This window comes from Mesitornis unicolor, unplaced genomic scaffold (genome assembly GCF_000695765.1).
Source record: "Mesitornis unicolor isolate BGI_N332 unplaced genomic scaffold, ASM69576v1 scaffold49218, whole genome shotgun sequence".
Classification (NCBI taxonomy): Eukaryota; Metazoa; Chordata; class Aves; order Mesitornithiformes; family Mesitornithidae; genus Mesitornis; species Mesitornis unicolor.
Genome location: NW_010203446.1, coordinates 44282 through 56321, shown reverse-complemented (window position 1 = coordinate 56321; position 12040 = coordinate 44282). Strand labels below are relative to the sequence as shown.

Here is a 12040-nt window from a genome sequence, read left to right as displayed (position 1 = left end):
CTTTTTTCTCCTTCTTCTTTTCCCCGTTTTGGTTTTATTCGCTTTGGGTGAGCAAGAAGGGCAGGCTGTTGGCATAAATTATTTTTCGGTGCCTCACTACTCGCTTTGCCGTCGTGCTCTCGAGTTGAGGCGACTCGGGCGTTGATAAACTCAAACTTCAAAAACAGTTAGGTACCAGGCTGCCAAGCTGCCGAGAATGCTTTTGGGGGCTGCTGCTGTGTCTGGACTGCACTTCTGCTTGGAGAGGGGCAGCACAAGACCTCCTTCTCATAGTTTATGAAGGCAAATGATATAACTCAGCCAATTATTTTTAGCGGGTAGTATTTTTTTAATTCCCCCTCCGCTCCCAACCCACCATCACAGATAATGCTGGTCACAGAGATGAAGAAAAAGCCAGCTCGGCTGTAGATTGCAGGCATGGTGCAGCCTGTGCTGCCGGTTCAAGTTAGAGCGGGCAGCGTCTTTCCCTGTCACTTGAGCAGCACGGAGCGTGCAAGTCACAATCGAACAGGACATCTCGCCGTGCTGTATGTCATAACATGTCGGAAATCTGCATCTGGTGAAGCTGGTACTCTAGTTTACACCCTGGTAGTTTCAAACAATCTTTGAAGGGAAAACAGGGAGGACAGATGCAAAAAAGATGGGTTAAGAGCAGCAAGTTCACGCAAGAAAAAGGAAAGGAACATTTCCAAATAACCAGAGGTGTGGCTAGCTCAATCCTGCACGTTTTCACTGTTGCCTTGTGGAAACCTTGGAGACTCAGCATTGCTTTGGGTTTGGGTTTTTTTCCCCCCAAATGTCAAACTGTCAGCCTGTACAAAAGCAAATGTTAATTCTTTTTAATAGCTTCAGGGAGTGTCTCTTCTAAAATGAGAAAATAGATGCAACTACCTATGGTAAGAGACTTTGGGGAGACCTCACTCTTTACTAAACAAGGAAATAACTGTTACAGTGGATTTATTTATATTTTATTTCTACTGTAGCCACATACAGAACCATAGTAAAGAGCCACTCAGTATCTTATGTTTTCCTTTTTTTGCTGTTGACATATTACCCAACAGTGATCAGCAAACAGACTTAATGAGCATCGACTCACTAAGTACAGTAACAGGAATGTTACTGGAAAATGAGAAAACTCCAGAGAGACAATTTACATTCCTTCATTTTCTTGTACCATGAATTGCATTTGCATCCAGTGTGTGCACATTTACTCAGTCATAGGATAATAATGATAATGGATTTTTTTCTCTGTACTGCTTTCTCTAGAGATCTGTAGTTTTATCAATAGCATAGTGACACACAAATAAATGGTACTCAGAATCTTTCCGCAAGCAAACTTCTGCATAAGATTTATCACATCAGCAAAAGAGCTATAACTTAGAAAGTTCTGTCAGTACTTAATGCTGCCTCATTTTTAACAGACAGAATTTGCCAACAAAATGATTATTTTTCATTTACTGAGATAATGAACGCCATTGCCATTTGACTGTTTACTCTTACTGTTAAGCTGACATTGTCATGCATATTTGATGCATTATTTCCAAGTCTTTACTTATCTAATTAATTCCAGTATGTCTTGTGCAGAATAGATTACCTCTTTTGTCCTAATTATTCTTCTGTTTGTGGGCAGAGCCAGGCTTACGCAGCTGCCTATCCAACCCTGTGGACAGCCCCGTGGGTCAAAGCACAGTAAAACAGGAAGGTTCCCGGCTCCCAGTATTGTTATATCCTTGGTGATGCAGGGCTACATCGTTTTGTGTCAACTGGACTGAGAGAGGGAAGGGGAAAGGGAAAGGTGGCCATCAAGCTTTTCCTATATATACATATATGTACAGTTGCATAGAGGGGAGAAGAGAGCAAAGGCATCTGAAGTTACCCTCCCAGCCCCAGTCCAGAGCCAACCAAGCCAAAGTGCTGTGCTATTAAATAAGTGTCCTGGGTGAAACCATGGAGTAATCCCACCTGCATTCCTGAAAATGCTGCTGTGTAGGCACGGGCAGGACAGAGAACCTATATGGCAGCATTTGCTTATCTTTCCTTTTCTGGAAAGGGGTGACCTCCCCAAGGAAGAGGTTTTGCTTCAGAAGAGGTGTCAGGTTGGACGCTGACTCCTCCCGCATGGTTGTTGCTGCATCTCCACCCACTAGCAGGAGGATGGGAGACCCAGGAGGACGGTGTCCCCAGGCGGGTGCCTGCTGCCGTTGCAGCACCTCTTCTCAGTTTCCTTGCCTGCTGTATCCCACCTCATCAGCCACGGAGGGAAGGGAATGAGCCTTGAACTGCTAGAGCCGCCCTAGTCACCTGGCAAGGGAAGGAGAAGATTTCCTCTGGTTTTGGCAGAGGAAGATATCAGCTTCCATTTTTGACCCCTTAGTAAGGGGATACAAAGTTTGGGGATCTGAGCAGTTGAAATTGAAACATAGCTGGTACTGTCAAAAGTTAATCACTCTAACATCCTAACCAATTAATTAGTTAATGAAAAAACTTATTTAGTAGCATCACTAAAATACTCCTGTTGGCTTAGTGCAATTCCTCATGGGCACACTATCAGCCCAAGAAACTCATCATTATGACCACTGCATGATACCGTGTTGGCTGGGAAGAGATTTAGGGAAGGGCTCAGCCTCACGTCTGTCTCGGGCCCGGATCTCAAGCGGCGCTTCCAGAGCAGGAGCTGCTGTAGGACTCCCCGCTGACAGCGTGCATCTGCCAGCGCGACGTTGGCTGCTCACATGACAGTGACAGGTCTGGCTGAACGTACAAGCTGCTCCACACAAGGGCTTTCCTGCTCATTAGCAGGGAGGCGTGTGGCTGCCTTATATAATAGTTTTGACTTGGAGATTATGCCGAGTACCTTTTTTTTTTTCATTATTTTTGTATCAGTCTCTGTCCATAGCTCTCATAACTCCCCATAAATGCTTAAACCATTCTGGACCTGCCATGCCAATGTTGTTTCCAGCTAGCATAGTCATTTGCAGAAGAAAGGGAGAAACCCAAGCGTTTCCTGGATCTCTGGCCTTGAATAGATGATCCAACAAAAGCCTTGGGAGAATCTCAGCTATGCAAGAGATGCATCCTGAGATTGAGATACTGTAGGAAGGCAATAATGACATTTTACTCGCTACTGTATCTACTCTACAGCTGAGCACAAGGCACTGGCATCCTGTGCTGTCGGTGGACAGGACCTTTCTTCCTCAAGATTTCACTCTTGAAAGACAGAGAGGTAGGAAGTAAAAACACCCAACTGAAGGAAGTGTGCTTTTACCCCTGTATTTCCAAGAAGTGTTTGGAGAAACAAACATAATTGGAATATTTGATGTGGACCATCGTGCAGAAGTTCAGATGATTATGTAAAGTCTGTACAAATCGTCTAATCCTAAAAACTGTGTAAGAGCAGCCCCCTACCATTTCATGGTAGTATTTCCACTTGCACCTAAAAACTTCGTAGGTTGAAGGCATAGAGACCTAGCCAGATTTTTTTAACCCCAGAAAATATACTCTGATTTAACCAGAATTTGAGACACCCGTCCTTTTGAGCCTGTTCATTCCTCTATACTTACAGTGAGTTAACTGCATTGTAATACAAAATACTTTTTTTAAAATGAAAGGTTTTCTTTTTTTTCCAGAAGGATATCCTCTCTTCCACTTACAATACTGTGTTTATAACAATAACACAGTACCAATATATTTTTGGCGAAAGCTCTACTTAAGATGACAAGAGGTAAAGATGAAAAGGGAACAAAATGGTGCATGCCTTCCTGAAGAGGACTGCATTTGCAGTTTGCCCCTATGGAAGTCTGTAGATGAGGGGTTATTTTTTTTAAAGAAACTTATCCTACTTACGTATTTTCAGACAGTGCTTATATATCGTCCCTCTCATATAAAAACTCTCATCAATAGATCTAGCTAACTGATTAAATATCTATTTGAACATCCAAGCGAATAGTGAAATTAGGTATTTCTGATTAAGGACACATTTATTTAAGAACTGCATAACTTATGATTGCTGCAGAACAGAACAGTCTAACCTCAAAATTTTGTAGACCTCATACTTGTTGGGGTTTTATTTCCCCTCTCTGCTCCTTAGTTATTATGTCCCTGTTAACATGTGTGCCTGCACACTCTGTCTACCGTTTTCACTGGATTTCCTCACTTATTTTCTATGTGTGAGGAAACCCATGGAAGAAATAACCATATTTAAGTTCCTGTGTCTGTGGAATTTCCAGTGCTTTGCTGCACAAACATGGCACGCTTAAGCCAGTATTTTCAAAGTCAGTGGAAGTGGGTTCTGGTTGTTCAGCAGAGCTGAGAGCTGGGTCTGTCGCAATCCTGGCTAACGCAAGGTACCCTTTATTTTAAAACTTCAGCTACTTCTGAATGCCTGCGCACAGGCAGTCAACTGTGGCTCTAGCAATGCATATCGTAGGTCTCCACCTTCTCTAGGTAGCTCCAGCGCTATGAAACAGTCAACAGAACAAATAGGGAATTCTGCTAAAAAAAAAATAAAGGATGAAGTCATGCCTTTAGAGGAAGGCTGTAAGATGAGGGGAAGAGTCCTAATACAAGAAAAACAAGGGTGTGAAAGCAGCAGAAGTGCAAGCCTGTTGTCATAGCAGCACAATGCTGCAGGGCTAAAATGTATCTTATGCGAAAACAGATGAGAATTAAGATACGCAGGTAAGATCTGGGCACAGCGAGGGAAGATAAATAGCAGGCTGCAAGGACAGCACAGAAGCACGTGCAGAAACCCCCCGGAGCTCCCAGTGTCAGCAGCAGCAGCTCCTCAGCGTGGTTCCTGCAGGTGAGAGGGTTTGATCTCTCCCGCAGCGCCAGCCCACAGCTGGAGCAGGAGTCCTGAAGTTGCCCATGCCAGGGAGGACAACAGTGTCCTGCTGGTCCCTCCGCTCCCCCTCCCGCCTCGCATCGTGGTGTAATGCTCCCCTACAACCCTGCACTCCAAGCTGCTGCCAGCTGGGCAGCCTGTGCTAGGGACACCCAGCACCCTGTGTTGCATCGCCTCTCCTGCCTTGGAAGGTCAGAGCTTGCCTCCTGTCTACCAGAGCACACAGCAAACAGATTTTCTCAGTACGTGGCGGGACGTGTGTGACAGAGCACGTCACGCCTCTGGGAAAGCATAGCAAGCAGGCAGGGCAGGCATCGGAGGTCAGACACCTCCATGGGCCACAGCCACCGAGGCCAGGCCACTGGTACCTCCCAGCTCGAGAAAAGCTGCAAAGGCTCCCTACTGACCACATTTGGGCTTCCCGAAAGCTATCACTGGACCTTGTCTTTAAGTTGGGGTTTACAGCAGGAGAACGTCCCCCTCTCTCCTGTTGAAGGGAGAATGAATAGTTGTTAAAATTAACGTGATGGGCCATGAACTTGTAGCTACTGAGGTTTTCCTGCAGTGAGGAAGGGACTGCTGGTCACACTTCTGCTGGAGGAGCCCTTGTCAAGAGCCTGCACCGTGTCTGCAGCCCCCTGAGAAGCACTGTGAGGATGGAGGGCTGTTTATGGAGAGGTCTAGGGCACGTGGAGAAGGCCACCGGTGGCGGAGCTGATGCAAGATCAGCTGCAGGAGCAACATTTTCATCTCTTTTTTTCTCCATCATGAAAGATGGGTCTTGGAGCTGCACGCCAGGCTGCACAGAGGGTTTCTGCTGCCCGGGCATCCTGTCCTCTGGCAGCAGCAATCGTCCCCAGAACTGGAGTGGGCTTCTCTCTGTGGGATAAGTTTAGGCAGAATTAGCAGGGTGATGGTCAGAATTAAGACAATATTGATTAGAAGAGCTTCTCCACTTCAGATTAGAAAGAAAAATCATATCTAGCAATTTTCTGTAGCTACCAAGAAGGCAGATGGAAATGTAAATTCATGCACATCTGCCAGTTTGAGCACTAATAGTTGTCCCTCCGTTGACGACATGTAGCTTGAACAATTTTTAGATTTTATTTACATGAAAATTGTTTGGAGAAAATACAATTCGCTGTGTTTTGGACTGCTCAAAAAAATTAGTTGCAAAAATACATAGCTTGCATAATTAGTGTCATAGTGTCTCTTCAGAAAACCTGATTGTAGGACTGCTGGAGAAAGAGCCCAGCTCCCCATAGCATTCCTCACTGCACGCTGTCCAGCTGCAACATCCCGTGTTTATCCTGAGCCATGAGGATCTCCTGGCTTCCTCCACCGGGTATGTGCAGGCTCTCCATCCCTCGGCCAGACTGGCTTGGTCAGGACGCTGCTGCCCACCAGCCCCCTTTGAGCCTCTGCGCTGGACCCCTGGTCTCAGACTGATGGCAGGGTACAGCCCCATTCAAGGGCTCCCTTGCCTTCCCTCTCTGCACCTTCTTCTGATGAAAATACACTCTTAATAGTTGGATTCTGCCTGTGCCTGCAGAGCACACAGTGTTTTCTTTCATGAATTAAGCTGGGAACTGTGCAAGTCTTTTCCCTCTCATAACCTTTTTACATTTTGACGAAGGCCAACTCTTGGAGTAAAAAAGCACTCTGCAAAGATATGAAATGCCAGAGATTACTGAGATCATAGAAAAAAGTGGAGACATTTATGGCTATCCATTAAAGGCTTTTTCTCCTCTTCGTTTTCCTTGGCACAAGTTAGCTGTAAAAATTACCAAAAGAGTAAACCAGCTTCACATGAAAATGAAGCCTATATGTAAAACTATTGTCTTCATCCTGCTGTCTAGATTTTCAGTCTTGAACCCAAAACAGTGATGAGATTTTAAGCAGTAATAGATAATGAGTTCATTCTCCACTTTATTTTTGAACCTTCTCAGGCTTTCCTCCATAACCGTGAGATCAGACATTTCTTTTTTTTTTTTTAATGAAAGCAGAGATTTTTTTAAAATATCACAATACTTCGGGCTCCAGGGCTCAGAGTAAAAGCAGACTTGGTGAAAATGACAGAAAAAAAAAATTGTAAGAGTTGGCTAGAATGAAGCTTATCTTTAATTTGAACCGTCAGATGTAGACTGAAAAGCTAAATAGAGTCAAATAATAGCAATCACAACAAAACAAAGTGATACGTCACTGCAAAGATCTTACTCTTGTGTGCAAAACGTGTCTCTCCATGTGCCAGATCCTTTGCAGTACAGGAGGAGATCAGTATATCTAGCTAGTTTTGTCTAGTTGGCCATTTGTCAGCTGTATGTCAAGTAACAAAGCATTGTCAAGTCCTTACGATGAGTAATGGCCCCTGTAAAACACCGCACATCACCTCTCAGCAGCAAAACCAAACACATTTTTGCTTTATATATGATAAGCAGAAGGTAGTTGTACACATCCTTAATATTAAAAATGGTGGCCATGACTCTGACGCAGCTCCCGTGGGAGTCGGGATGTCTTCCCATGGGCTGGGAATAGGAGCTTTGCAAGACTGAAGCATCCCATTGCATGTTGCTGTAACTCTCACCATGGAGTTTCCCAAGGAGCAAAGCTGTGCCACCAGCAAGGCGAGACCCGTGTGGGACACCGGTGGCCATCGCTGGTGCCTTATCCCTTTTGCCCATAGCTTTGATCGGGGTAGCAGATTATATAACGTGGGCTTAAAGGATTTCTGGGATTGGACCATTTTGCAAATGAATCAGCAGTTTCTAAGCCCTCCCTGCTGGGATGGGTTCTGTTTGCTTCGCAGGGAGGCTGCAGGCATTTTTGTTACCTGATTAAATTGACAAAATTCTGGTAATACCTGCTCACTTTTGAATTAAAGAAAGGACCTCTCAACGAAGAAAGGGGCTAGAGGTTTTCCTCACCCTTTCTTGTCGCTCCCTGCATCTTTTGCATGGATGTAAGGACAAAATCGATCTTTCCTTTCTGTCCTGAACATACATCTCTAAGTACTACAACCCCTTTGCCTTCAAGTTCAGCTTTGCTGCTGCTGCTGAAAGTTGTGCCAAGCTCTGTATGGGGAAGAGCCCTCTCGCAGAGCACGGTGCAGGGCTTGCCTATCCCAGGAAAGTCAAACTGAGCCTACCAAGGGGCTCTGGTTTCTGGCACCTACCTTCCTGTGCCAGCGGCAGAGGTAGGAAGACTGGCAGCCAAAAACAGCTTGAAGAAATCTTCGCAGCTGCAGCTCTCTGACACCCTGGAGCAAATGGTTTAGCCCAAGATAAGTGAAGGGATTTCATGTGTTGCCTCCTGGCATCTCCTCCTGGGCCCGTGGGCAAAACCAGCCAGCAGGGCAGTGTGATTTCGCTACCTCTCATCTGTCCGCTGTGCCACAGGCTGAAACGTCGTGTGGAGTAGTGAGACCAGTACAGTCCTCACCTGCAGGTATTTGCAGAAAGGGATTTGTCTCTTGGTTGAAACCATCTTTCCTCTCTGGCTAAAATAACTAACTTGAGTGAGCGTGGGATTTAGAGTAAACAAAGACCAAGATGTTACCAAATGCAAATGGCTAAAGGCTGAAGGAAGAGAAAACACTGTTCTAGAAATCTCTGGCACGGTACGGGACATTCATAAACACCATTTTCAGAATGGAGAGGGGAATTGCAAGTGATGGTCACTGTTTAAACAACAATGGAAGGGGGAGGTGAAAGTTACTATTTTGTGCCTGAGTGCTTTCAGGGACAGTGTGCCACAGTGGCAAGGGAGCTTAGGCAATGCTGTGCAGCTCTCATGCTGCAGTGCTCTGGCATCTCGGCAGTAAACTGCGTTTTGGTTCCTTGCATTGTTAGCTAGCTGAAAAAGCTGTGAGCGATGAGCAAGCAGTGCATGTCTCCTTTCAAGAAAAAAATAGTCATTCAGCTTTTGCTATTCCTTTAAATCTCCCTTTCTCCTAATAGTATCAGGAAGGATAAGAAAACAGCTGGATGAAGGAGGATCTGGTGGTCAGTCTTTTGCCTTGGTACTAGGTACCAGGTTTATTCAGAATAAGGTTACTTGTTTTTAAGATCTGCTGCACTGAGGAGTGCAATATGCATTATGCATTAGCATGTTGCTAATGTTGTCCCCATCACACCACAGCCTTTACCATCTCCTGTTAACAGACTGAAGTTTCCTGGGAGACCTTCTGGTGTACCATAGGCAAGCCAGGTTACAGACCGTGTAATCCCTTGAACTACTACATCCCTTGAATCCCATGTCCTACAGGACATGCCCTTGTAACCTCTTGGACCTTCTGTTTTCTGTGGAAGCTGGTCACAAGGGGCTATGGGTGCAGACTCTGGATGCAAGTGGAAAAATCTGCATAGCTGCAGCTGAATTTCCAGCATGGCAACAGAGCGGAGAGTGCCGTGGGACTGCAGCCCTGTGGCACTCGGGTTGCCACAGACAGGCAAAGGGAGAAAGGCAGCCTGCAGCCACACTGCAGCACGCCCCTGCCCGATACTGAGGTGACAGAGGTTTGTTTCATAGGATGTGGTCTGAAAAATCAAAGTGTGGGTGAAGCAATGAGTTTGTCCCAAGGATGAAAGTCAGTCTTTCCAGAGCTGAATCCTTGGGTGCACTGGGACAGTGCTTGGCATACTTCGAAGGGATGGAGGGAACGGCAGGTTTTCATCCTCTTTGGCTGTTCGCCTCCAGTCCGAGACCAAACATTGAGGCCACTGGCAAAGCTCAGAGTACATCTCAGAGCTTCCCTAAGCTGCACAAGCGTGCAGCAGGCTCTGGGGGCCAGAACACAGAGCTGTCTGCCTGCTCCCCTCTCGTCTACAAAGCCCCATCGCTGGGAGGTGCAGTGGGCAGGTCCCCACCACACAGTGCCTGGTCCAGCACAGCATCACAGGAAGCACCAGCCTGCCGCCACAGAGCGGGATCCTGAGTCTGAAATGATCATTTCCGAGAAGAAATGAGGATTTTAGCTATGACATTTAGCTTCTAGCCTTTCACTAAAGATGAAGTAACAGCTGTGACAGATGAAGTTATTTTACAACTTAAATATTAAAAGAAAGTGCTTCAGATGTGGGAAGAAGCAAATGCAGCAGTGAGGCAGGGTAGGTAAATCGCAATATACATTGTTTGATAAAAGTTGCATGACAGTTTAGTTTCTTCTGCATTGTGTCACTCGATGGATCCTCTCTGAAGGAGCTGTATTGTGAATCTAATACAGGCAGGAAATTCCTTCTGTTCCTCCTAGTTGTCCTCAGCTATGCTTCTTTATATGACATCTGATTTTACAGCCGTTGACAATGAAAACCATACAGTAGCTGACATTATAAAAAAATTAAAATCAGATATCTGTCTTGGATTCAGTAAGTCAGGGCATTTTCACCAAATTGTAATGACATACATTTGAATTCGTACCCCAAAACAGCTCTTGCAGAGCAGAGGTTTGCAGACCCAAACTGGAAAGTTGAGAAGAATTCCCCATACAGGTTCATTTCTATGGTATGTTCCTGCAAATCTTTTTCTTTTTTTTTTCATTTTAGAAGAAAGTTGTGCGAAAGCCCCTAATCTAGTGCACAGTTTTATTTATTTATTTATTTATTCTCCCACCACGATGGAGAATTTTGCTTCTCACTGTGGCCAGGTATTGTGTGCTCACAGTACTGTGGAAGGATTTGTTAGTTCAGTTCATTTTTCAAACCTATCTTTCTAATGTCAATATCGAACTGTTGTTCTGTCGAAAGTAAAGACTACTCAAATGCAGAAAAATACAGCCCCAAGCTGCTAGAGAAACAAGTTCAGAGTATATGAATTTTCTAATCTTTGCGTATATGCTATCATATCATGCTGAGAAATTGAGGCAACATAACTAAATTTATACCCGTCACAGATTATGCGCTGTAATCACAAAACAATCAGATTCATAGTATTGTATAATTTTTTTTCTGCAAATAGGTCTGAAATACCACACAAAAGTCACTATTTAATTTCAACAAACACAAGATTTTAGCCTTGATTATTAGACTTTTTGTCCATTGCTACCAGATGAGTACATAAGCTCTACTGCTCTTGTGTACCCTATCCTCTATTTTTTTAATCGGTGTTTATCTTCAGAAAGAAGCCAGTTCCCTTAAATACCGCCTAAACCCAGCCTCTTTATTGGACGTTAAGAGCCTCCTGCCCTCTTTGGATTACAGCGGAAAATAGCACATGCAAGTAGGAAAAATAAAAGGAATTGTGCCCCCTTAGCCAATTCTCTGTCTTGCTCAAAATCTGAGGGCAGAAAATAACTATTCCTCCTTTAAGGAAAAGAAATTAGAGTCATTCTTAATTTGACTTCTCAACTCCCTGGAAGAGCTGTGATCTCCCCACTTTGCAGGTGAAGGAGGGCTTCTCCTTCTTTTTTATCAGCCCTGGTTGTGTCGCCACACCTCTGCAATGCTCCTGCAGCCGTTTCCCTCGGTGTAAAAAGGACCAAAGGATAAATCCATGCAGTTCCTCAGAGCAGATCCGGTGATTTGCTCCTCCCACGACAGTAGACGTGGCCACCCACACAGCTTGCCACGTCCACGGGGCCTTTGGGACCAAACAGCATGATGGATGCATGCTCCTTGTCCCTGCTCATACCGCAAGAGAATCGAGTATCTCACCGAGCCGTGCACAAAGCACATATGCAGCGGTGTGCAGGACCCTCCAGCATTTGGGATATTGGATACCCTCTGTGCCAGCTAGAAAAAAGCAGAGGGAGCCCCTTCCTGAACTTCATGGCTACCCACCATGAAGGACATCTTGGCCACAGAGAACGTCTGTTCAGGCTTGTGGTGGTGGGTAGCATTGCCTTGGCCTCAGCAGGATCCTTACAGAAGGTGTTGGTGCTCTGCACAACTAGAGCAGCGCAGAAGGAGTGAAATGGTGATAGTGGTGGGCAAGGCCTGTGCATTTTGCAAGGAAAATGTGCAAAAAACTAGCTTGTGCTTTGCTAAGGCTCCCGACATTATCAAACTCAGTAGTCTACTTTTGAAAAATATTGTAACCTGTCTACTCAGGCTATTCCTTTACTGTCTTTTAGATTTCTTGCTGCTTCTGTGTTGACTAAAGCAGATTCAGAAAAGGTTGCAAGAGTTTCCTATATTTTTTTCAAGAAGAGAGTGTAATTTTTCAGTCCTTCTGATGCTCAAAAATAACTGAATGCACTTTGGG

General features: G+C 45.0%; 1 protein-coding gene across 1 annotated transcript in view; it reads left to right on the top strand.

Moving 5' to 3' along the window:
* The first annotated feature begins 417 nt into the window (after positions 1-417).
* PTCHD1 (patched domain containing 1) overlaps positions 418-12040 on the top strand; it is a 34150-nt gene continuing 22527 nt past the window's right edge. The window contains exon 1 of the mRNA XM_010190706.1: positions 418-588. Coding sequence (XP_010189008.1) covers positions 418-588 — 171 coding nt within the window. The remainder of the gene's footprint in view (positions 589-12040) is intronic.